The following is a 27,030-nucleotide window of genomic DNA, read 5'->3' as shown; positions in this document are numbered from 1 at the left end:
ACAAGCAGGTCAACTGTTCCCAATGTTATACCCCCAGATCACAGTATCCTCAACGACCAGAGACCACCGGGGAGACTGAGTCATGCATGCAAAGGCAAAGGGCTTTATTACGGGCTCGAGCTCGGACTCACAGACTTCACCAGCACAGTGGATCCGTGCTGTGAGTCCAGAACAAAGAAAGAGTAGGGTTTTTATAAGGTTTGTGACGGGGGGAGTTAAAGAAGTTGTGACATGAGAACAGTGATCCAGTCGTAATTATACAGCATTATTGACAGCGGGTTTAACCATACATGTTATCCAGAGTATCTGTTACTTTTGGCAGGATCCAATTACAACATTCAGGGTACCCTTAAATTCAACCAACCATAGAGCGAGCCTAGAGTCTTGTTCGGCGACTAATGGGTTAACTTTTACATTAGGCAGCTGAGATTTATCTATAGTTGCTGGCCTTTCTTGATTGGGGTTGCCAAGGTAGTGTGGTGGAGTGAAGTGGTGGGCAGTTTCTTCGGCCTTGGGCAATGTGTAGCTGCCTGATAGTTTCGGGGAAGCTGAAACTTAGGCCTTCTAGTTTAGAGGGGAAGTTTGGACAAGTCCAAACTTGTGTCCTTACACCTCGAGGTGGTCATGTACTTGAGAGGCCTAAAGAACGCCAGAGACACTAGGATCAAATGAACAATAGACCCATCTATTCTTCGTCACCATCTAAACATGTATGTAATGCCAGGTACATACTAAGATGACCACTTTAGTGTATGGTCCTGATCTGGAATGTAACACTCCTCAATGCACATATACACAGACAAACACATCTTCACACTACACAACTGAGAGATTCCCAGTTTTCCTGCAGTGCAGGGAGCAAGAAATTCTATACTTTTCTTATTTAGGTCCCAAGTGATGGCTCTTCTGAAACAAGAAAGAACTTCCATTATCCTTGCATGGGATGCTCTCTAGGGCCTTAAAGGGGCCCCTTTCCCTTGTGGTTCATCCTTTACGATGATTCTCACTCTTTTCTTCTCCGACACCCCAGCCTTGCAGGAGCTACTTTGGTAATCGGATAAGTTTTGCACTGAGATGCCTTTAAAGGTCTGTTTTGAGGAAAACAGCATGCACTTTGCAACCTTTTTGGTAATTTTATTTAGCCAGAGTCTCTTCTTCCCGAGGATTTAAAGCATGATGGAAACTTTAGCTCATGAATCAAAACAGCCCTCCAGAGCTAAAAGCTAGCTGTATTTGCATAACAATTTAGCAGCTCCAAACAGCAGGGCAAGGTGAGGTGAAATAAATTGCCAAGGTCACGGTTCTCTTGAAGTGTATTGAAATTCAGAGCTGCTGGTCCCCAGTCTTGCTCCACCCCAAGGATGTGTCTCCTACTCTCCTTCTGGAGGATACCAAGGTCTAAATCTACTGTATGCGTGGAAACCACGGGTCCGCCCTTACCCCTCTCTTTTGCTTTTCATTTCAGGTGATTCAGGTCTTGGAGGAAGAGACCAAATCATCACCAGCTGACTTCACTGTATTACCATACAAATGAAAGAATTTACTGGAAATGGTGATCTGGTTGGGCTTTTGGTCTTAACTAGAAACTACGGTCGACTGTGCTTTAAACTCTAAAAGTATTTTCAATCTCTTTAATTTCTGGATCAAATAATTGCTTCCGATTCACATTTTAATTCCGAGAACCTAAACACGTAGGGAACCTTTAAAACCCGCAAAGGCCCACGTGCCCGAGAGAAGCAAGCGGAGGAGATTAAATGTGTAAATGAATCTGGCTTCAGTGCCCTTAGCTAGAAAAATCTTTAAAGCGACACATTGAAGAGAAGCTCGTTCAAGTCACAGCTTCTTAGAACCTATCCCTGCGAACCACTGGATTTCAGATTCCTCGGGCACAACTTCGAATTGGGGATTCTCTGCAGCTCCGAGGCCTCGCCCTCTCGGGTCGCAGGAAATTTCACAAGCCGAGACGCGTCGCGGTGGCGGGGAGCGGACTTTCCAAGGGGCGCGGGGAGCGCCACCCGGGAATCTCCCCATCAGCGGGCATTTAGCGCAGCCAAGCGACAGGCTGGCGCCAGGGCTCAGCAACAGGGAGGCGCCGGCTGAGGCGGGGAGAACTTTGCGCTCCGAGCAGAACCACCCTTTGCTGGCCAGTCGCGTCGCTCCGCCGAGGAAGCAGGCGGCGGCGGCCAGCGGGCGGAAAGGGGAGAGGAGCAAGGAAGGGAGGAAGTAGCGAGACGGCAAGAAAGATGAAGCCAGCGCTGGGGGGCCCCGCCGGAGGGTGGCCGACGGCGGAGCAAGGACGATTTGGCTTGTTTTTCGCACCCCGGGCGTGAACGCCTGCTCCCGAGCGATCCCAAGGAAATAAGGGGGTCTCGCCCGGGCAGAAAAGGAAAAGAAAAGAATCCAAGTGAGCGCATCGCCTCCGGGGTCGCGTTGGCCCCTAGGAACTCCGGCCGCTTCCCAGCCCAGCCTCCCCGGGGGCCGGACGCAGTGCCCGAGCCGCCCTGCAGATGGGGCGGGCAGGGAACGGGCGCGCAAGCCGCGGGTGACCGGCGCCGGCCCGCCGGCTGCCTGGCTCCGCGCAGGGACCCGGCGGGCGGAGGATGCGAGGCGGAAGGACTTGGGCGCGCTAGGCTCCAACTTGCATGGCGCGGGGACCGCTTCGGCTCCTGGGAGCGCTTGGCCGCGAGGAGTGAGCCGCCCGCGGGACCTGGGGGCGGAGACCTTAGGCAGCGGCTGCAGGGGGGCGAGCCGGGCGCAGGAGGGGGCGCGCTTTCTCCCTGCGGGTCTCAGTAATGAGGAGACTGAGTTTGTGGTGGCTGCTGAGCAGGGTCTGTCTGCTGCTGCCGCCGCCCTGCGCTCTGGTGCTGGCCGGGGTGCCCGGCTCCTCCTCGCACCCGCAGCCCTGCCAGATCCTCAAGCGCATCGGGCACGCGGTGAGGGTGGGCGCGGTGCACTTGCAGCCCTGGACCACGGCCCCCGGCGGCGCCAGCCGCGCTCCGGACGGCAGCAGAGCGGGAGCCCAGCGGGATGAGCCGGAGCCAGGGACTTGGCGACCCCCGGCGCCCTCGCCGGGCGCACGCTGGTTGGGGAGCGTCCTGCACGGCCGGGGCCCGCCGCGCGCCCGGAAGCCCGGGGAGGGCGCCGGGGCGGAGACCCTGTGGCCTCGGGACGCCCTCCTCTTCGCCGTGGACAACCTGAACCGCGTGGAAGGGCTGCTGCCCTACAACCTGTCTTTGGAAGTAGTGATGGCCATCGAGGCGGGCCTGGGCGATCTGCCGCTGTTGCCCTTCTCCTCCCCAAGCTCGCCGTGGAGCAGTGACCCTTTCTCCTTTCTGCAGAGCGTGTGCCACACCGTGGTAGTGCAAGGGGTGTCGGCTCTGCTCGCCTTCCCCCAGAGCCAGGGCGAGATGATGGAGCTCGACTTGGTCAGCTCCGTCCTGCACATTCCAGTGATCAGCATCGTGCGCCACGAGTTTCCGCGGGACAGTCAGGTGAGAGGAGTGGGGGCTCCTCTTGGGGGCCGGGACCTTGTGGAAGGGAGGAGGGAAGGAAGGGGAGGGGTGAGGTCCAGAGGGACTTGGGGCTTTACAACTTTGATATTGTTTTAGGGATCGGACCATATCCGTAGATGGTTGGTAGAAGGACCTCAGTACAAGTAAAATAAGACCGTTTAAGTGCGGATTGAAAGAAAATGAGAGGTAGCGGTAGCAGATAGAAGAAATGAAGTGGAGGAAATAACTGGAAGAAAAAAAATCCTCCTGTTTTGACCAGATGCGGAAACCTAGTGGATGCTGGAGGAAGTTAGAACTCAAAATTCTAGATCGTAGAGAGCAAAAGAGGTTCTAAAGACTAGCGCGGGGGGTGGGGTGGTGATGGAAGATCCCAGGCAAATCTAGAGCCTTTCACTCTCTAGAGGAACTGAGAGCATGTGGCGGGAAGAGCAGCATCTGCTCCTACTGCTTTAGAAGGTGTGCCTGAGGCTTGGGCGGGGGTGGAAGGAAGAAATCCCTCAGAATTCCTTTGAGTCAATAAAAAATCTGCAACTAGTACAGAAGCAATCGGTAAAGAAGCGTGGTTAATTAGGTTTAGGTATTGGAATGCATTAGAAATATTATGTGAATGGATGGGAGGACTCATTTGGGGTTGGTGGGTTTGTTGTTGTTGCTGTTTTGGGGGTTTGGGGTTATGTTTTGGTTATTTTGGTCCCTACCTTCTTTCTGTGTGATGTGGGCTGAGTTTGGCTGTATGCAGTTGCTGTGTTCAGCCCATTTCTGTCTCAATTATCTAGTAATAAAGAAAGAAGAATCTAATGATTCCATTTCTTAAGGGTGAAAAAACTGAATATATTTTAAAGAAAAGATATTTGTGAACTTACTGTTGACAGTTGTGATTTTGAGGACCTGAGGGCAAAGTCATTTCAGCAATAGGGGTTTTCTGCATTTTGTGCATTATCGTTATCAAAATATCAAGCTTCATTTAGCCTTGCACAAAGTATTTATGAAACAAGTAGGTTTAATTGTTGTTGGCCTCATGTTAAAGATTGAGAAAGTAAGGAAAGTTTTCATCAGTGTACTAATAAAAGGGTTCAGACACTGGAGAATTTCTAACTATATCATTTCACTACCCCTTTGGCTGAAAAAAATTTTTCTAATCTCTTTTCCTCCACTTTTGATATATATACAGAGATAAAAGCTCAAATGAGTAAGGCCAAATACAAGTGAAAAGTTTGATAGAATCGATGCATAAAATATCAAGAGAGTACTAAAGGTTTCTTTTTCTAGAAAAATGGATCTTACATTTTTAATCTTAGGAAGGCCGGGCACCCGCTACTTGCAGCAGTTGCCCAGAAGATTGCTATTTAATGCTGAACTATAGAGATTTGATCTGCAGAGTGCACGCTAATTAACTTTTATCTAAAACATTTCCGTCACCTGAATCTGAATGACTGTAGGCAGCAGATGGGAAGGCATGGAAAACACAGGTGCACAATGCTACCAATGGCCAAAGTGTTATAAACATGAAATTGCATCCATAGGGTGCATCATTATTAATATATATGCAGAATCAGATTGAACAAAATGGAAGAGTCAGCATCACTTGCTTCTCATCATTGCTTCTTTATTACCTAATACTTCATAAGTTGCCAATAGTGTGTACAGTCTCCAGACTCCTTTCCATTTGTAGATTGTTTGACAAATTGTAAATAGCAAGAATTTTCCTTGAATTAGTGTTTGTCAGTTAGAAAGGAGATTGTGTTCCATGATGGATTTGTGCAGATACAGCACAGTACGAGGGGACCAGAGAAACCATGAAGCAGCATCTAGAATCGAACATCTTCAAAGCTTTAGGACCACTGTGGGAACAGCCTTCCAGGACAACCCTTACAAAACTGACAATAAAATGAACACTCTGCCAAGCACATTTTCTTCTGCACTTCAGTTCAGAAATGTATTTTAAGTCACTGTTGTCACCATTATTTTCATGGTACACATCTTGAAAGGGAGAGATTATTATATTAACTCTGATCTTGTTTGCCCAAGTGACATTTTCATTTGTCTTTGTATTTTATATTCAAACATATCTAACCTGTCTTACCTTTCATATATCATTTAAATGTCATTCTACAGTGTTCTATATTAAGAATCTCCAACTCAATGCCTAGTCACTATAATATGTAATTTTAGGATAGGACCATAATCTGCTTTCAGCAAAAATAACAGATCTTTCTTTCCCTTGCTTCTCCTAAAAAGTAGACCTTTCTCCCATACACTGATGTGATTACAAAAAAGCTTTGAAAATATAAAACAATGTCAGAGTCATTTTAAGCATTAAATCAAATTGAGTTAATTTAGCCACCATTCTCATTGGATTTTGCTGCCCAGTGACCTAATATAATACATTGATTAGGCCAGTGCCTGAATAAAGGATGCTAGCAGAAAGTGGAATTGTCCACACACCAAGTACAATAAAATTGTGTCTCTCATTCAGACAAATCAAAATTGCTTAGAGCAGTGGCAGCAACAGTCTTTTCTCTCACTTTCTTTTTACTGCTGATTTCTTTCATATGAAACCTTGAAATGATAATGGCTTTGATAGTATTCTACCACAACTCATGAATGGAAAGAGATACCCCTGAAATGATCAAAACCCTGAGAAAAGCATGATAAGTTTTATTTCAATAAACTACTTATTGGAAACAAACGCATTAGATCATTAGCTTGTAAGGAACCAGCTTTATTCAGGCAGGGAAATCCATTATAAGTAAGATAATAAACCACTCACTTTGGAAACCATATGTATCCTCGCTATATAATCAAAGCTTCAGACAGCATTACACATAGGATAGGGTCAAAGCACATTTCCATCCATTCCAGGGTCTGGAATGTATCCCCATGTTTCCATCCATTCCAGGGTCTGGAATGTATCCCCACAGATAAGGGGGGGACTACTGTGTGTCATTAAGGGACAAGTAAAGGACATTTATTTTTAACAGATCTTCTCTCGACTGTATTGGTTTTCCTTGACTTGCTTCATGCAAAGCACTGCTGTCTGTCCTCTGAGGGAAATATATTCTTCTGCAATTCATGATGAATGGCTGATACTAGCACCTAATTGTTGCTGACTTGGAGATAAATGATTTCAAATTAAATGTCAAGTGACACAAAACTTTTCTTAGAAGTCATCTTTTAAAGATTCCTCTTGAGGAACAGAGACTTAGGACTAATTTGGAAGTTTTTATTTTTAATTTGGGGATTTTTTTTATAGTACTTAAATTTTTTTTCCAGATAAATAGATCAGAACAGACCAGAAGATACATTCATTGGGCAATTAATCTGTCTCACTCACTTCTCTTTGTGCCTTCCACAGTATAATCATAGAGAATATTTGGTCTTGACCTTCTTTGACTCATCTTGGAGTTAATTTATGATGAATCAACTGAACTGAGTATCTGAATCATCTGAAGACCAATTTCAATGTCTAATCCCTTAATGTTTTATCTTTTGGTGTTGCGCAATCCACCATGGATTTTGTGCCATTAGATCTTATTTCATGAATACCTCCAGTCAAATTCCAATTGTGTTGGTTAAAAGGGCACAATATAATGGAAGGTATATCAAGTAATAATCAAGACTCTCAGTCTACCTCTGCCTCTTACTGGCTGTGTAATCTTGGGCAAGTGCTTCTGTCTCTGAGCTCCATGTTTATCAGTCAAAAGAAGGTACTTACCAATCTGACAGAGTTGTTCTGTGAATCAAATAAGAAAATGAAGTCCTTTGGGAAAATTTATAGTATTAGCCCAATGACTGGCAGAGAAGTGTTGGTTATGATCTGATAAGAATCATCCAAGTCTTAATTCTTCACTTATTCTCATTGTAATTAATGATCAAATTGGGATGTGATTCACAGTGTCACGTGTCTTCATTCTCCACCTTACTCTCTACTCCCTCATTTTCTTCCTCTTTAGAGAAAAAAATTAGTAAGTAGGTTTAATCCCCCTCCAAAAAAGGAAAAAAAAAAAAACCTCTTAAGTATGTTGCACACTTGCCCCAAAATAGAGGACATGCCATAGGTACTGTTTCTATACTGATGGCAAATTTTTACCTTTTGCACATGTAACACAGTTTCTAGAGACTTAGGTAGAAGCCTCAATAAGATGCTCAAAGTTTTTCAGAAATGTTGGTCTCTCACATTGGTCATGAGTTTTTCCTGTGAGCAAACTTACAACAATAGATTGTTTATGAGTAGCCTCATAGTTTATGAGACTATGGCCATACAGTTAACCCACTCCACCTACTGTATCATTGAGCACACGGTTTGGCTCATCATCACATTATTTTCACAGCAAGTCTTTCTTGATGAGAAAAGCAGTGTGTTGGTTCGTTCTGGCACAAGCTCCTTAGCTCATCATGGACAGATTACAAAGAATTTGCAAACCAGCTACTTTGAGCACTGTGGCCCTAGACAACTATGTGGGGCTCTCATAGCAAAGTATTGTTCATTTTGGTCACATCACTAAATGTAGAGATGAGCATTTCATCGTCTCTTCTCCTGCCTACCCTAACTGCAGCCACTCACATACACAGAAAAGCAAAGGAAGTGTAGAGCACCAGAAATGTGATGCTGAATCTATAAAACTAGGCAAGAAGGAAGAAAGAACATCTCAGCATCTGCCACATTGCTTTTTGAGCGAATGCATGAATAACAAACTAATGGAAATCTTTACACCACTGATTTGTCTTTCTCAGATCTTTTCTTTTTTGGATACTGGGAGAAAAGAGCAATAGGGAAAAGGTGAGCAAAGAGTAAGCTAGCTGTCTGCCCTCACTCTTGCCTCATCCCTCCCCTTTGCCCAACCTAACACCTCAGCCAGATTTTCAGGTCTCCTTCTAAACGTGTATGATTCAGTCACTTTCGGGGGACACTGTGATCTCCTGCATTGAGGGACCAGGTTGATCACACGGACCTGGACTGGTATTTTGTCAACGGGAGTAAGTATGGACACTGAAAGGCGAGTATCTGGTTTGTCCAGCAATGGTCTACTGGTAGAGACGAGCCTTCAAAGGTTCAAGTAGTAAGAAATTAAGCAGGATGACTTTGTTTTTAGTCAGGCTGAATTATGCCCCATTGTTATTCTTTTGAGTCATGCATTTAGGAACAAACTAAATCATATATATTTTTGTAGCATTTATGCTTTTCAAGTCTTCACAGATGTGCTCACAGAATCCTAACAGTCTTGTGAGGTAGATAACAATGTGTAGACAACATATAGGATACTAGAGAGAGCTATGCATTATAGGAAATGAGGAGTCACCAAGAAGAAAAACTGACTAATAGCTCCTTCTAAATTCAGTATATTTGTTAGCCTACAATCCAAGAACAGACTGGGTCCATCACTGCTTTTGAATTACCTTAGAAAAGAGGATAAAAGAGAGAGATTTACTTCAGATTTGATTGTTAAAAGCATATTTCACACTAAATAACCAATAATGGAAATTGAATTAAATGAATCATGATATAGTTTTATAGTGGAGTTCTATCTTCAAATAAAAATATATTGACACAGAGAGAGGAAAAAATCTATAATGTATGTAAGGTGTGACCCCAATCCTGTGAACTATGAAGTCTAGAATCTTATTGATAAAAATGGTAAATGTGACTGTAACTAGATGATCTATGCTTCCCTATCTGTGCTCCAATTTTTTTAAAGTATGTAATACTTACATGATCAAAAATATTAAGAGAAAAAAGACAAGTTACCTTCATGTTTCCTCACTAATGGTTTTGCTACTTCAATATGAAAATACAGATTTTAGGAAAAAATAAGTTGCAGAATATGTTTAGATTTATCAAAGTCCTTTCACATCTTTTGTTTTTAATTTTTCATTTTATCCTCACAATCTTTGTAAGGTGAGCAGGACAAATAGTGTTATTGTGTCAGTGATCATTCTTTTAATACAAAGTGTTGACATGGCAAGATTAATAAAAACTAAAATTATCAGAGTAAGACCTCAAATATTCTGAGTTGCTCTCCAGAGTACCTCCATTTGCATTTTCTTCTTTTAAAAAAAATTTTTTTAAGTTGTATTTATTTCTGAGAGAGAGAGAGAGAGAGACAGCGTGAGCAGGGGAGGGTCAGAGAGAGAGGGAGACACAGAATCCGAAACAGGCTCCAGGCTCCAGGCTCTGAGCTGGCTGTCAGCACAGAGCCCGACGCGAGGCTCGAACCCACGAACCGTGAGAGCATGACCTGAGCCGAAGTTGGATGCTTAACTGACTGAGCCGCCCAGGCGCCCCTCCATTTGCATTTTCAATATGCACGTGATATTCCAGCTTAGGAGATCCGGCTCCAGTGGACCAGCCCCAAGCAAAGCAAAGAAATCTGTGGTTTTGAAACCCCATCTAGAGTTCCAATTCACTGAAGTACACCCTCAGCTTACCTGTATGTAAAGTTAGTCAGCAATGAGGTGAATTTTGAGGTCTATTTTCAACTTAGCTCTGAATGATTGAATCTTTGGACTGGTTATGTCAGAGGAAAAAACGTAATGTTCTATTTCTATTAGTTGGTATAAGTGAGGAATTCATAATTCTCACCTTTATCTACTACCCTAATTTCTCATTGAAGGCTCCCAGGAATTAAACTTAAGGAATAGTAGAACCATGAGCCAATTGATATTTTAGACTTCTAGGGGAATATGAGGTTGTTAGAAAGGGCAGAGTCTAACTTGACATGGATTGAAGGTTCAGAAGTTTCCCATTTCATACAGGCTTTATCTGTACTAAAGTAACTGATTTGTGGCATACGTTAGCTCAAAAGTTTAGGGACAATAGGGACAATAGCACTATTATATATTAAGGCTTACCAAAAAAAGATACCCATAAGGCAAACTGTGTTTTATTGAATGCTGACTATATCAAAACTGATGCATACAACTTTGAGGGACTTTTTAAATGCATATTGCTGTTCTGATTATAAAAGTCGTGCGTGCATGTGTACTACTTCCCATGGGTGTCCACAGATAAACTTGAGCAACATTTTGATATATTTTATTCTCTCAAGGCTAATGGTTTAAAATTTTCAGAAACCATTGGGTACAGTTAAAGAAAGCCTTACTGTCAGTCCAGCTGAGCATTTACATCAAAGGACAGAAGAGAGGTAAAAAAATTTTTTGTTAATTTTCAAAAAGTCAGAGTTGACAGGGTCTTTTTAAACTTGGGCACTCTGAATTGATGGTATTTCTATATTAAAAGGTGGTATTTTCCTTTATATGTGTAATCTAGCTTTATATTTTCAATATTCTGCAAGTGGCTGTATCTGTACAGTTCCAAACAATGGCTCAGCCTAGATCTTTCAGACCAGAATGGCTTAGAAATGGGTTGCCACTACTCTCTTCTCAGTTCGGGATGGTCATTAGCAGAACTTTCAGTGTCAAGCACTTTGATGGCTACACAGCCTGCATGCAATCTGTTGGTGGTTTTTTTGTTTTGTTTTTTTGGTTGTTGGTTTTTGTTTTGTTTTGTTTTGTTTTGTTTTGTTTTGTTTGTATTGAAAGCCCCAACTCAAAGCCAAACAAAAGTCGGGTTAATACTCTCCACATTAAAAATAAAGAAATTTTATTTCATAAACAAAGTGAGATGCTTAGCATGCCTTCATCTAACAGAATCACAGTCTGCCTGTTGCAGAATTCCATTTGTTCAGTCCCAGCCAGAGGCATTTAAATAGGGATTCCATTAAAGAATTTGCTTCTGTATATTTTGCATTTAATAGGTTCAGATGGAGAGCTGTTATTGTCTTGATCCTATGCAAGGAATTCATTTGAGTCACCTCACACACTGTATTCTACACACAAGGAAATGCTTCACTGTGTACCTGAAAATGAATGATAAATCCATGCCTGAATTAATCCAAGGTGCCTTTACCTGGTCGCAGGCACAGAGAGCCATCTAGTGGTCCCTAAAATACAGCTTTTAGGTAAAGCATCGTAGAAATGTAAACTGACAAAGCAGGAAAAGGATTCCAAAGAGCTTTTAGTCCATGTCCCAGTCTTTTGACTATGGGAAATCTAGGTTAACCCACCACAGGAAAGATCTTCTAATGCCTTCTCGGAAGATCCAACCATCCCTGCTCTTTGGCCACCATATCTATAGTTGCAGTTATAAACCTTAAAGGAAGACTATCTGAAAGTGTATGTCTCGAGGGGTAGGAAGCAAATGTGAATGACTTTCAGTAACTCTAGGAAGGCAGAGTGACTAATTACTATAGTAGCTGTGTTTACTATCACTTTGGTTTATAATGCAACTTGAAAAGATGTAGCCATTTTATTGTGTTAAGCATATCTTTTGCTCCTTTATTTCTAACTATAAAAATTTTATGTTCTTTATGGATAATTCCAAAAATTAAAAAATGCCAGAGAATAAAATAAAAATCACTCATAAACCCACAACCCAGAGATTTAGGCACATGTATGTATGATACAATTGGGAACCATGCTATTTTATGATTTTTAAATTGTATATTATAAACATCTTTCTGTGTCATTAATATTTTTTTCTTTATTTTTAAGGGCTAGATAATTTGCCTTTGAATAGATTGTTTCATTTGTTTGACCCCTGTTGTTTGAATCCAGGTGTTTCCCACAAAAAAAAAATCAATAACACTTTAACTAATGGGACTTTACCAGACTGGTCCTCCTTGTAGTTTTTTGGTGCTCTGGAACCCCTTCTACTTAGCTCTAGGACATCATCATGGTTGGGGTTTTTTGTGTGTGTGGTTTTTCTAGCTCTTTCATTATCTTTTACTGATTGTATTTCCTGCCTTTGGCCCCTTGTAGTAACAATACTAAGGCTGTGCTAACATGGTAGCTACTAGCCCTATATGAATACTTACATTTAAATTAATTAAAATGATAGAAAATTTAAAGGACTCTCACCCCAGTTAAAGGACTCAGTGGCCACATGTGGGTAGTGGCTACAGTATTTGACAGAACATATATTCTCTATCTTCATAGAAGGTTCTATTGGACATTTCTATCGCTGTCAAAGGGCATGCAGTTGTAAGAATCAGAAACTCACTCTGTGGAGCTCAAAAGTGAGGGTTTTGTGCTAAAAACTACAGGAAAATGACAAGGAAGACAATTGGAGGAGCTGCTGGAATCTGGTAGGGCAGCTACTCTCTGCCCATCCTCTGGGGCACAAAAGCTCTGCTCTTAGCTCCTCCCTTCATGTCTGCTCCATCCTTCTGTGTGGATACCGGCTTCTTCCTCTGCCCTGCCATGACTTCTGCATGGAGGTGGTTCTGATTTACTAGGATGAGATGTACCCTGAACTCGGTAGGATTTGTAACTCTAATCATCTGTGTCTTTTACAGCAATTCATTCACATTCTTCAGATATCTAATGGGCTCAAGACACATGGATTGCTTCCCCCTCCATCTCAAGTTATATGTCGTCCCTTAGTCCAATCAGCAATGGCCAGATTTCTGAGCTAAGTGTTCAATAGAAACCCGAGAGTACAGCAGTAAATAAGATAAAAGAGCTATTAGAACTTACATTGTAGCAGAGGAGACAGACAGTAAGACATACAAACATATAAATATAGTATTATTAAGTAGAGGCAAGTGCGATGGAGAAAAATAAATCAGGGTAAAGAATTAGAGAATAACTGTGGTTCATCACCAAGCCTATCTGAAGAGGTGACAGCTGAGCATACAATGAAGTAAGAAGTGAATCATGCAAATTGCTAAGGGAAGAGCATTATAAGCAAAGACAACAAAAATATAAAGCCCCTGAGGTAGGAATGAGCAAAGCAAGAAATATTTGTTGAATAAATGAAAAAATGGACTAACCTTAGGTACTATCCATTGTAACATTTGTGAGTGGGCACAGTTTCAAAGAAGGTATAACTAGTAAGGCAGTATTTCCCAAGGTTTGGACCCCTGAACTTGTCTCCTGACATAGGGCAATACCTTAATTGGAATTTGTGGTTCTATCTCATTCTCACCTTAAACTCAAAATATTTAAGGATATCCTAAGGCGATGTCCCTTTTTACCTATAAACAAGAATTCTCATACCATCTTGGACCTCTCTCTCCTCTTCTCATCAGGTTCTGTTGCCTTTCTTTGAATACTTTCCATACCTTCATCTTTCCTTCTTTTCACAAGACATTAGCTGCTCCTGCCAATATTCTTGAGTAGCCTCTAGAGCTCTAGTTTCTTTCCCCAAAACCATTCTACAATCTTCTGAAAGCAAAGCAACTTCCATTCATTTATTCATTCTTTATTTAAAAAATTTTTAAGTTGATTTTTGAGAGAGAAAGAGAGCAGGTGGGGGAGGATCAGGGAGAGAGAGAATCCCAACCAAACTCTGCACTTTCAGTATGGCCCCGTTGCGGGGCTCAAACTCTCAACCCATGAGATCATGACCTGAGCCAAAATCAAAGAGTCAGACACTGAACTAACTGAGCCACCCAGGTGCCCCTTCATTCTCCATTTTTTATTCAAGTGTAGCACACTGAGTTTCATGGCACCACCGTCCTCAATAGCCATCTTATTATGGCAGTGTCATCATTTTTTTCCATGTCCCAACACTCCTGAGGGATGAAACATACTCCTTAATAATAGTGATTCAGTACAAGAGTAATTCATGGAATCAGAGCAGGGTACACTGACCTTAAGAGAGCGTATCAGATTCTCCAAGTTTTGTGAGTATAGTTCAAAAGCATTCCATCCCCCACTCTCAAGTTCTGACATATCTCTCCTGAAGCCAGAGAAACACAAGTTAATGATTAGCAAACATACAGAACCTGGTCCTCAAGACCTTTCACAAACATGTGCAAATAACTTTCCAATTCATGACACTCTTTTGAGACACAGGTGCCCAGAAAGCATAAGATCCCTAGGAATAGAAATGTGTGTGTGTGTGATATTAAAAAAAAATCAATAGATGTAAATTATTATATTAAAAAGCATTTTTCTATTATACACCTAGATGGAAAGACAGATATATACCCAAGTTGTCATCATTTGCAGATGAATTAAACTCCTATTCAGAATTGATTTTTCCATTGAAACAATGTTATCTGTGGCTGTTAAGACCAGAGACCAGGCCACAAAAGTCTGTTTGACCCATGCTGTAACAATTCTGGTAATAGTGGTTCTGTAGATGCTGAACACTCTCTATTACAGGCTCTTTGTGTTTGAGACCAAGGGGATATGGATTGAGGAGGAAAACCAGAAGACCTGGCTTTAAATTCTAATTCCAGAGTCGTCTGTACAGTCTTGGAAAACCTCTCTGAGTCTGAGGTTTTTTTTATATTATAAATTATAAATAAATAGTCCCTCATTAAGTAGGTATTGGTTGCGTACCTACTATATTGTTTGAAAGAATCGATACGGGTTTCAGTAAGTTAATATACATAAAGACACTTTGTAAATTCAAATTTAAAAAACAGAAGAGAAGCATTCTTACCAAAGCATCTTTTTCATCAGGAAGACACTTGCAGTTCCACTTTAGGAAAGCCAGGACATCTCTTCTCCGGTGCTCATCTCGCGTGGGAATAGCCCACCCTTGTCCTGGCCCCGTGCACCAAACCAGAGTGATGCTACTATGACTCCTAAACGGTCACCAGCAGCTGGAAGGGGAGGAAAGGGGGTAGAGTGGCTTCACACTTTCCAAACAGAAACTAAAAAGTGCTTGCTGTCAGGGCACCAGGGCGCTTCAGTCAGTCAAGCATCGGCTTAGGTCTTGATCTCATGGTTCGTGAGTTCGAGCCTTGTGCTGGGATTCTCTCTTTCCTGTTCTCTCTGCCCCTCCCTTACTCGCTCTTTCTCTCTCTTTCTCTCAAAATAAATAAATAAACTTAAACAAAAAAAAAACCAAAGTGCTCATCCTGAATGCCCCTCTAGTCGGCTGCTCGTCTCAGGCCTGAGGAGGGAAAGAAAGGGCTTTGAGGAGCTGACAGGAAAGTCACAGCCAGGACACAAATTTGAATGAGAGACACTTTGGAAGTCAAATGTTAAAGCTCAGATTGCCTGCTTATATTCATAAACACACATTTGTTCAGCTTTAAGATTTCATCAGTTTCTAAATAATATTTCATAATGGACTGGGATCCTGGAGAATAATCAAATCTCATTCTACCATTCATTACAAGTCTACACTTGCTGAACAGCAGCCACTTAAAAATCTTTTCCTTTCCTTCCTTTGGAACCACTTCTGAATTCATCACCCCACAACCCACCCCCCAGGCCAGGAGAACCCTTAGGATCCCCTTCATGTAAAGTAATGCTGGGAAAGATCAGGAATAAAGCAGCAGGCTTACGCTTGGCCACACCATCCAGGACTTCACTGTCCTCCTAGCTGACTTCTCTGCCTCCAGTTTTGGCTCTTCCATTACATTCTCCAAACTGCTGTCAGAAAAAGAAACAGTTCACTGGCCTACTTAAACCTGGTCACTCCTCCCTAAAAACCACAGCGTAGTTTCCCAGTTCAGACATTTGTGTACTGCCTTCATAAGTTTTGCCATATCTCTGCATCACCTATTGCCATTCGTTTTTTAAAATCACTGTTCAACATAAATAAATTTATTTTTAAAAATTTTATGATTACATCAGTGAAAAACCAGTCCCCCTTTCCATAAATAGAAATAAGTACACAAAAGGCGAGCCTGGGTGGTTCAGGTAATTAAGCATCTGACTGCAGCTCAGGTCATGATCTCACCGTTTGGGAGTTTGAGCCCCACATTGGATCTCTGCTACCAGCACAGCGCCCACTTTAAATCCTCTGTCTCCCTCTTTCTCTGCCATCCCCAGCTTGTGCTCTCTCTCTGTCAAAAATAAACATTAACAAAATTTCTTAAGAAATAAGTACACAGTGAAATAAGTACAGCATGAAAATAAAATATTTCTAGCTGGGTAGGTAGCCGTGCCTAAAGCCCTTCTTCAAAAGGGAATATTTCCAGGTGTTCGGGAAGTGTTGAAGGCATATTGACACCAAATGGACGCTTTCTCCTAGATTTAGCAGAAGGATTAAACACTAATTGAAAAGGGATTAACATTCTCACTGTGTGATTCAGTGTTACTTAATGTCAAGTCCCTGATCGAGATCCTCTCGTGAACCACCTACGCTCTGCCAGCTTCTAACCTGTAGGTTGAATTCTAAGCAGCTGAGCGTGGCATTCAAGACCCTTCATTATCTGAGCCTTGTTTAACTCTTCTCATGTCTTTTTTAAAAATTTGTTAAAAATGTTTATTTATTTTTGATAGACAGTGCGAGCAGGGGAGGGACACAGAATTCAAAGCAGGCTTCAGGCTCTGCGCTGTCAGCACAGAGCCCGACATGGGGCTCCAACTCACAAACTGTGAGATCATGACCTGAGCTGAAACCAAGTGTCCGATGCTTAACCGACTGAGCCACCCAGGTGCCTGTCTTCTCATTTTCTTCTTGATACTGACCCTCTGCCCTTGCACTCTGCTCAGCAGTGCCTAAATGCACAATGCTGTTCCAAGCCTTGGCACATGCTACTCTCACTCCTTGGAATGATCATTCCCACTGCGTCTGCCTGAAACTCCTATTCAACCTTCAAATGTTTGCTCAAGTATCACATAGGCATAGCGCTGCCCAGCCTTTCCCTACCATGGCTAACCAATTCCACTTTTGTGGGGCATTCTTCTTTTCTAGATCTATCATACAGTAGTGTAATTATTTATTAACGTGTGTTTCTGTCCTCCATTAAATTAAACCCTAAGCTTCTAATACAGTGCATGGCTCATAAGAGATGCTCAGTGACCATGGACTAAAGCGAATGAATGGTCCATTTTTGTCCCTTCCGGTGTAACAGAACTAAGCACAGTAACCCCTATGGGAAACCCACTGACTGTTCAGGCGGGATGATGAGAACCTAAGACAGTGTACCACCTTATGAAAAAGGATGCTCATTCACTGTGGTGGATAAAGTTCATAACCACCCAGAATTTACTGTTATGTAGAACGAACCTGAAAGGGTAAGGCCTTGAGGAAACTGATTTTGTAAGAAGTAGAAAACATGTTTCTACTACCCTGTTAAGTTTTTTACATATCCTTCATTGTCCCCAAATCGGTTTTCAGTTTCCTGGAGACCACAGTGACAGGAAAATGACATTGTTGTCATGTCTTTGAGCCACTGCTTTCCCAAATTATAATCCCCCGCTTCAGCCAATTTCACTATATTGTATAGCCAAAGATTCTTGACATGTAAAATTAAAGAAAGTCAGAACTGATGAAAAGTAAAGTTACTGGAAATAATCACCACTTAAGAAGAGAAATGCCTAGAATTGTATTTCATCTTGTCATCCCTTGTCAAACAAAATAATCAGGAAATCATACAAAAGTTCAGTTTTGGCTAAGGCTAACCAGTTCTATTCCTGGCTCATTTTCTTTCATTAAGTAGAATTCTGTAGGCTTTCAGACCTCTGGAGTGGTGGCCATCTGTGTGTTAGCAATACCGAGATAACTTTTCAAAATGTAGATTGCCAAATTTATGAAATCCCAATTTATTCCTCTGGGGTTGGAGCACTGAAATCTGTCTAAAAACCAACAACTTCACAGGTGATTGTGTCCACAGATGATTCAGAGTATCATATTTTGGGACCACATTATCCTAAGAGTCCCCCCATCTAATGTGATTTTTAAACTGTGACCAGGCACCACCTGAAACATAAGCCCAAGGTAATTTTTATTTATTTTTTTACTTTCTAGAATTTATTTATTTTTTACAATTTACATCCAAGTTAGTTAGCACATAGTGCAACAATGATTTCAGGAGTAGTTTCCTTAAGTCCCTTACATATTTAGCCCATCCCTCATCCCACAACCCTTCCAACAACCCTCTGTTCTCTATATTTAAGAGTCTTTTATGTTTTGTCCCCCTCCCTGTTTTTATCTTATTTTTGCTTCCCTTCCCTTATGTTCATCTATTTTGTATCTTTAAGTCCTCATATGACTGAAGTCATATGATATTTGTCTTTCTCTGACTGACTAATTTCGCTTAGCATAATACCCATCCACATAGTTGCAAATGGCAAGATTTCTTTTTCTTTTTTTTTTGATTGCCGAGTAATACTCCATTGTATCTATATACCACATCTTCTTTATCCATTCATCCATCAGTGGGCATTTGAGCTCTTTCCATACTTTGTTATAGTGCTGCTATAAACATTGGGATGCGTGTGTCCCTTCGAAACAGCATACCTGTATCCTTTGAATAAATATCTAGTAGTGCACTTGCTGGGTTGTAGGATAGTTCTATTTCTCATTTTTTTGAGGAACTTCCATACTGTTTTCCATAGTGGCTGTACCAGTTTGCACTCCTACCAGCACTACAAAAAAGTTTCCCTTTCTCTGCATCATCACCAACATCTGTTTTTCCCTGAGTTGTTAATTTTAGCCATTCTGACAAGCAAGAGGTGGTATCTCAGTGTGGTTTTGATTTGTATTTCCCAGATGATGAGTGATGTTGAGCATCTTTTCATATGTTAGTTGGCCATCTGACATATGTCTGGCCATCTGTCTTCTTTGGAGAAGTGTCTATTCATGTCTTTTGCCCATTTCTCCACTGGATTATTTGGGTTTTTTGGCTGTTGAATTGGATAAGTTCTCAATAGATTTTGGATACTAATGCTTTATCTGATATGTCATTTGCAAATATCTTCTCCTATTCCATCAGTTGCCTTTTAGTTTTGCTGATTGTTTCCTTTGCTGTGCAGAAGCTTTTTATTTTGATGAGGTTCTAATAGTTCATTTTTGCTTTGGTTTCCCTTGCCTCTGGAGACGTGTTGAGTAAGAAGTTGCTGCAGCTGAGGTCAAAGAGGTTTTTGTCTGCATTCTCCTATAGGATTTTGATGGCTTCCTATCTTAAGTTAAGGTCTTTCATCATTTTGAGGGTTTTGTTATGTGTATGATATAAGAAAGTAGCCCAGTTCATTTTTCTGCATGTCGCTGTCCAGTTTCCCCAGCACCACTTGCTGAAGAGACTGTCTTTATTCCATTGGATATTCTGTCCTGCTTTGTCAAAGATTGGTTTGCCATATGTTTCTGATCCATTTCTGGGTTCTCCATTCTGTTGCATTGATCTGAGTGTCTGTTTTTGTGCCAGTACCATAGTGTCTTGATGATTACGGGTTTGTAATACATCTGGAAGTCCAGGATTGTGATGCCTACAGCTTTGGTTTTCTTTTGCAGAATTGCTTTGGCTATTAGGGGTCTCTTCTGGTTCCATACAGATTTTAAGATGGTTTGTTCTAGCTCTGTGCAGAATTCTGGAGTTACTTTGATAGGTATTGAATTGAATAGATAGATTGCTTTGGATAGTATTGACATTTTAACAATGTTTGCTCTTCCTATCAAGGAGCATGGAACGTTTTTACATTTTTTATGTGTCTTCTTCAATTTCTTTCATAAGCTTCCTATAGTTTTCAGTGTATAGATTTTTCACCTCTTTGGTTAGATTTATTCTTAGGTATTTTATGGCTTTTGGTGCAATTATAAATGGAATCGAGTCCTTGATTTCTGTTTCTGTTGCTTTATTACTGGTGTATAGAAAGAAATGCAACGAATTTCTGTGCATTGATTTTATATCCTGCGACTTTGCTGAATTCATGGATCAGTTCTAGCAGTTTTTTGGTGGAGTCTTTTGGGTTTTCCATACAGAGTAACATCTCATCTGCAAAGAGTGAAAGTTTGACCTCCTCCTGGCTGATTTGGATGCCTTTTATTCCTTTGTAGAACACATGTAAATTACTGAGGCTAAGACTTCCAATACTATGTTGAATAACAGTGGTGAGAGTGGACATCTCTGCTGTGTTCCTGACCTTAAGAAAACTCTCAGTTTTTCCCCATCAAGGATGAAATTAGCAGTGGGTCTTTCATATCTTGAATTTTATGATCATGAGGTATGATCCTTCTATCCCTACTTTCTTGAGGGTTTTTATCAAGAAAGGATGCTGTATTTTTGTCAAATGCTTTCTCTGCATCCATTGAGAGGATCATATAGTTCTTGTCCTTTCTTTTATTGATGTGATGTATTACACTCATTGTTTTGTGGATATTGAGCATCCACAAAACCTGCATCCCAGGTATAAACCCCACTTGGCTGTGCTGAATAATTTTTTAATGTATTGTTGGATCTCATTGGCTAGTATCTTGTTGAGAATTTTTGTGTTCATGTTCCTCAGGGAAATTGGTCTATAGTTCTCCTTTATAGTGGGGTCTTTGTCTGGGTTTGGAATCAAGGTAATGCTGGCTTCATAGAAAAACTTTGGAAGTTTTTCTTCCATTTCTATTTTTTGGAAAACGTCAAGAGATTAGATGTTAACTCGTCTTTAAATGTTTGGTAGAATTCCCCTGGAAAGCCGTCTGGCCCTGGACTCTTGTTTTTTGGGAAATTTTTTTATTACTAATTCTATTTCTTTACTGATTATGGGTCTGTTAAAATTCTCTATTTCTTACTGTTTCAGTTTTGATAGTTTATATGTTTCTAGGAATTTGTCCATTTCTTCCAGATTGCCCATTTTATTGGCGTATAATTGCTCGTAATATTCTCATATTATTGGTTGTTTGTATTTCTGCTGTGCTGGTTGTGATCTCTCCGCTTCCATTCTTTTTTTTTTTTAATGTTTTATTTATTTCTGAGAGAGAGAGAGATGGTGTGAGCAGGGGAGGGTCAGAGAGAGAAGGAGATACAGAATCTGAAGCAGGCTTCAGGCTCTGAGCTAGCTGTCAGCACAGAGCCCGACATGGGGCTCGAACCCATGAACCATGAGATCATGACCTGAGCCGAAGTTGGAAGCTTAACCAACGGACCACCCAGGTGCCCCACTTTGCCTTCATTCTTGATTTTATTTATTTGGGTCCTTTCCTTTTTTGTTTTGAATGAACTGGCTAGGGGTTTATCAATTTTGTTAATTCTTTCAAAGAACCAGCTTCTGTTTTGATTTGTTCTTCTGTTTTTTTGGTTTCGATAGCATTGATTTCTTCTCTAATCTTTATTATTTACTGACTTCTGCTGGTTTGGGGTTTTATTTGCTGTTCTTTTTCCAGCTCTTTAAGGTATAAAGTTAGGTTGTATATCTGTGACCTTTCTTCCTTCTTTAGGAAGGCCTGGATTGCTATATACTTTCCTCTTATGACCACCTTTGCTGCATCCGAGAGGTTTTGGACTGCAGTATGATCATTTTCATTGGCTTCTATGTACTTTTTAATTTCCTCTTTAACTTCTTGGTTAGTCCATTCATTCATTAGTAAAATGGTCTTTAGTCTCCAAATATTTGTTGTCTTTCCAAATTTTTTCTTGTGGTTGATTTTGAGTTTCATAGCATTGTGGTCTGAAAATATGCATGATGTAATGTTGATCTTTCTGTATTTGTGGAGGCCTGATTTGTGTCCCAATATGTAATCTATTCTGGAGAACGTTCCTTGTGCCCTGGAGAAAAATGTGTATTCCTCTGCTTTAGGATGAAATGTTCTCAATATATCTGTTAAGTCCTTCTGGTCCAGTGTGTCATTCAAAGCCATTGTTTCCTTGTTGATTTTCTGTTTAGATGCTCTGTCCATTGCTGTAAGTGTGGTGTTGAAGTCCCCTACTATTATGTTATTATCAATAAGTTTTATTGATAATATTTTTATCAATATAATATTTATTATCAATAAGTATTATCAATAAGTTTCTTTATGTTTGTGACTAATTGATTTATATATTTGGGTGCTTCCACATTTGAAGCATAAATGTTTACAATAGTTAGATCTTCTTGGTGGATAGACCCCTTAATTACGACATAATACCCTACTTCATTTCTTGTTACAGCCTTTATTTTAAAGTCTAGATTGTATGATATTAGTATGGCTTCCTGGTTTTCTTTTGGTGACCATTAGCATGATACTAACTTTCAATCTGAAGGTGTCTTTAGATCTCAAGTGGGTTACTTGTATACAGCATAACAGTGGATCTTGTTTCTTATCCATTCTGTTACCCTATGTCTTTTGATTGGAGCATTCAGTCCACTGACGTTTAGAGTGAATACTGAAAGATATGAATTTATTGCCAGTATGTTGCCTGTAGAGTAGGAGTTTCTAGTGGTGTTCTCTGGTCCTTTCTAGTCTTTGTTGCTTTTGGTCTTTTTTCTTCTGTCTTTTCTCCCCTCAGAGAATCCCTTTTAAAATTTCTTTCAAGGCTGGTTTAGTGGTCACAAACTCCTTTAATTTTTGTTTGTCTGGGAAACTTTTTATCTCTCCTTTTATTTTGAATGACAGCTTTGCTGGGTAAAGAATTCTCAGCTGCATATTTTTCTGATTCAATACATTGAATATATCCTGCCACCCCTTTCTGGCCTGCCAAGTTTCTGTAGATAGGTCTGCTGAAAACCCAATCTGTCTTCCCTTGTAGGTTAAGGACTTTTTTTTTTTCCCTTGCTGCTCTCAGGATTCTTTCCTTGCCTGAGTATTTTGTGAATTTTACTATGATATACCTTGTTGATGGTCAGTTTTTGTTAAATATAATGGAAGTCCTCTCTGCTTCCTGGATTTTGATGTCTGTTTCTTTCTCCAGGTTAGGAAAGTTTTCTATGATTTGTTTACATAACTCTTCTACCCCTTTTTCTCTCTCTTCATCTTCTGGGACCCCTATGATTCTGATGTTGTTCCTTTTTAATGAGTCATTGATTTCTCTAATTCTTAAGTCATGCTTTTTTGCCTTATTCTCCCTCTTTTTTTCTCCATTGTTCTCCATAAGTTTGTCCTCTAAATCTGATTCGCTCCTCTGCCTCATCCATCCTTGCCACTGGTTTTTTGATATTACATTTGAAAAACATTTCGATATAGCATTTTTATTTCATCTTGACTAGCTTTTATCTCCTCAGAAAGGGATTCTAATCTGTTTTCTACCCCAGCTAGTATTCTTATTATTGTGATTTTAAATTCTGGTTCAGATATCTTGCTAGTATCTGTGTTGATTAAGTCCCTGGCTGTCATTTCTTTCTGTTCTTTCTTTTGGGGTGAATTCCTTCATTTCATCATTTTGAAGGAAGAAAAGGAATTAATAAGATAAAAATAAAATTAAAAAATTAAAAACACACACAAAACAACCAAATAAAGGATGCTAGATCCTGCGTCTGTTCTTGTCTGGTTGTTGAAAAGAGCTTGATAGATTAGAGAAAAAAAGGAAAGATAAGATAAGAAAAAAAAGAAAGGAAAAGAAAAAGAAAATGTTTGAAAATCTGAAAAAACGAATACAATGAAATAAAATTAAATAAAATGATGGCAATAAAAAACAATTTGAAAAATTTGCAAAAAAGTAAAAAATATAGTAGAAAACATTAAAGAAAAGTATCTTTAATAGATATGGAAAATAAAAATAAATTTTTCTCCTTTTCTATTCAAGAATAAGAAAAGAAAAAAATATTGACTGGGTGGACCAACAGACAGACTGAAATATGATTGAAATTACATTCATTTCCCCTAGAAGTCAAACTATGAAGCACTTTATAGTCTGTAAACTAAGTAGGTGGAGAGACTTGTGTTGTTTCTGAAGAGCGAGGTTGGCCCAGTTGGGCGGGGCTTAGTGTAACAGCTCTGTTGTCCACTAGATGGCGCTGCTTAGCTTGCTTGGGTAGATTGTTGTGGTGCCTGTAGGTGTGTAAGTGCAGGAGGGGTGAAAATGGCCTCACCCAGCTACCCAGTCTCTAGAACTCTGTGTTCTCCCCGACCAGCAATCGCACACCCCTCTTTTGTCTCCGGCTTCCATCTACTCCCCGCTGTTACACTGTTCATGACCAAGCTGTCAGGTTGCCAGGCGGCATCTCCGTCCTGAGTTTTATCACGGATGCGGCTGTGTCTCCTAACACCTCACTTCTGACAGACTTCGGCTCTGACCTGCTCAGCCCTTCTGGGTGAGGGTCTCACTGAGCAATGGCTGGATGCCGGGCCACCCCCAGGAACATTTGGGAGACCGCACTGCTGCTGATGCCCAGAAACGGCCGCTGGGTGCCAGCCCGCTCCAGAAAAAGTTTACGGGATTGTGTAGCAGCAGTGTTTCAGGGATTATGGAAAATCACAACACACATGTAGCACCAGGCTTCCCCCTTAATATCCCTCTTCCAGCAAGAGTGAACGTGGTTGTTTTCCGGGGTCCACTGAGACCTTTGTCCTTGAGGAGGCCACATAGCCTCTACCAAATGTCCTCCTGGCAAGGGATCCACCTCTCACCATGTGGCCACAGGATTCCTAGGACCTTGCTCTCTGCTCCTGGATATTCCCCCTTCCCACCAGAACGCTGCCAGGTATCAAGCTGCGGAGTTTCAGACTCTGCACTCTCCCTGTTTATAGAGTCTTAATGGAATTTAAGCCCTCTCCTTTCTCCTTTCTCCCTTTTTTGTTCAGTCCCTTGTGTACTTTCTTTTCTCTCCAGCTATTTCCGGGGGGAGGGGAGGGAGATGCTTTCCATACTCTCCCCCTTCTCCATTTGCTCTCCACAAGCAAAAACAGCTCCCTGCCCTCAGCGGCTTTCTCCCTAGTTTACCTCTCTGCACGGGGTACCTGCTGAGTTCTCTGGTTCAGCTTGTGCAGATTGTCGTGTTAATCCTCAAATCGTTTTCTAGGTGTGCAGGATGGTTTAGTGTTGATCTGGCTGCATTTCAGGGATGAGAGATGCAAAAAAATTTCCATGCTGTTCTGCCATCTTGGCCCTACCCTCCTAAGCTCAAGGTAAAATTTTAAGTGTAGATCTGAAGTGTAGATTGACCTCACTGAGCTCCACTAAATATTATGCTATGGCCTCATATATGCTGTGTTTTTTTTAAAAGAAACTACCCCAGGTGATTCATTTATGCACAGTACAGTTTGAGAACCAACGACCTGGGGCAGAGGTCTCTAACTCAGATGCCTTACAGGGACCAGGAAGGTAATGGAAATGTGAAAAACAGTCCCAGATAATACAGTAGGGAATAGTAAAAACTGTAGGCAACTGAAGAGTGCCTGACCTTTCTAAAGAAGGCAGCTACCATCACTCAGCTGCAAACAGCTATTCACCCATGGGGATGTTGCCAGATACTTGGAATTTTCAAAAGAAGCCAAGCCGTGAATTTGTTTTTAATATAAACATTTCCTTAAATGTTGACAACTAACTCATCTTTTTTTCAGCTTTATTGAGGTGTAATTGACAAATAAAATTGTAATATATTGAAAGCATACAGTGTGACGATTTGATAGATGTTTACATTGTGAAAGGATCCCTCCCATCAAATACATTAAGTAACTCACATTTTAAAATATAATCTGCAGGCCCTCTAGGGCTGGAGGGTCACCAGTTTGACACTTCTGGACTAGGAAATGTCAAGGCATTTGTCATAGACAAGTATTAACCAGAAATGCTTCGGTGACTGGCTAGGCAATAGGAGGTGACACAGGCCTGTCACTCTAAGTACTGTAGCTTTAAGGTGCAGCTAGAAAGAACTAAAATAAACACATATCGTAAAGTAGAGGTGGCCAACCTCATTTAAAAGCAAGAGAACAAGAGGGGAAAAAAGGCACTAAAAGATAATGAATGTAATCAATTCCAGGTATGGTCATAAATGAACTCTTAGAAACCTTACTCATAAAATAGAGATAATGAGATAATGATAACTACTCAGAGTGTCTGAGGTATTGATTAGGAAGGATGGTTTATATCAAGTGGGTTAGCAATGTCATCTGACATATAGTAGGTACCCAATTAAAAACAAAGAATATGCTACTTCTCTTATTTTCCCATTCCTTAAGCCACTCTTCCCTTCCATTAAAATTCAACAGTCAGTAAAGAAAAGTAAGCTCATGGGAAAAAGCTGATAAACTCCCTTGATATTCTTGTTTTTGTCTTAAAGATAACTGATAATACTTTTATAATGAGATCATTAACAAGGTAGTGATGACAAAGTGATTCCAGTTCCTCATAAGAAGTGTCATTTCAGAATACAAACATGCCCTTGCATCTCATCCCTGATATTCTTCCCTCTTCCATGAGTTCAGTGATGCTAAATCCTGTGGAAAGGAAATTGCTAAACAAATGGCCTGAAGAATTCTGGATAATTTTGAGAGAGCTGATAACACTCTGATCTAGGAAGATTGCCTTCCCTTTATAGCACTCTGTTATTCATTGACTTTAAAAAATATATACTAATAATTTTCTAAAATAATAGCTTGAGGGACGCCTGGGTGGCTTAGTTGGTCAAGCACCCAACTTGCACTCAGGTCGTGATCTCGTGGTTTGTGGGTTCGAGTCCCACGTCAGGCTCCAGTGTGACAGTGTAACAGTTGGAATCTCTTGGGACTCTCTCTCTCCCTCTCTCTCTGCCCCTTGACTGCTCATGTTTTCTTTCTCAAAATAAATAAACATAAAAAAATATAACAAAGAACATTTTAATATGAAAACAATGTAATGGTGATAAAAAATGTATTCACTTTTTTTGTTTTTTTAAATTTTTTAATGTTTATTTTTGAGAGAGGAAGACAGAGCACGAGGAAAGGAGGGGT

General features: G+C 40.8%; 1 protein-coding gene across 1 annotated transcript in view; it reads left to right on the top strand.

Annotated features, from left to right (window-relative positions):
* The first annotated feature begins 2,792 nt into the window (after positions 1-2,792).
* GRIN3A (glutamate ionotropic receptor NMDA type subunit 3A) overlaps positions 2,793-27,030 on the top strand; it is a 164,925-nt gene continuing 140,687 nt past the window's right edge. Inside the window, exon 1 of the mRNA XM_077752250.1 lies at positions 2,793-3,491. Coding sequence (XP_077608376.1) covers positions 2,793-3,491 — 699 coding nt within the window. The remainder of the gene's footprint in view (positions 3,492-27,030) is intronic.

Source organism: Crocuta crocuta, unplaced genomic scaffold (assembly GCF_008692635.1).
Source record: "Crocuta crocuta isolate KB4526 unplaced genomic scaffold, BGI_CrCroc_1.0 scaffold211, whole genome shotgun sequence".
NCBI classification, from domain to species: Eukaryota; Metazoa; Chordata; class Mammalia; order Carnivora; family Hyaenidae; genus Crocuta; species Crocuta crocuta.
Note: the sequence above shows the minus strand (reverse complement) of the source record. Positions and strands in the feature narration are given on the sequence as shown.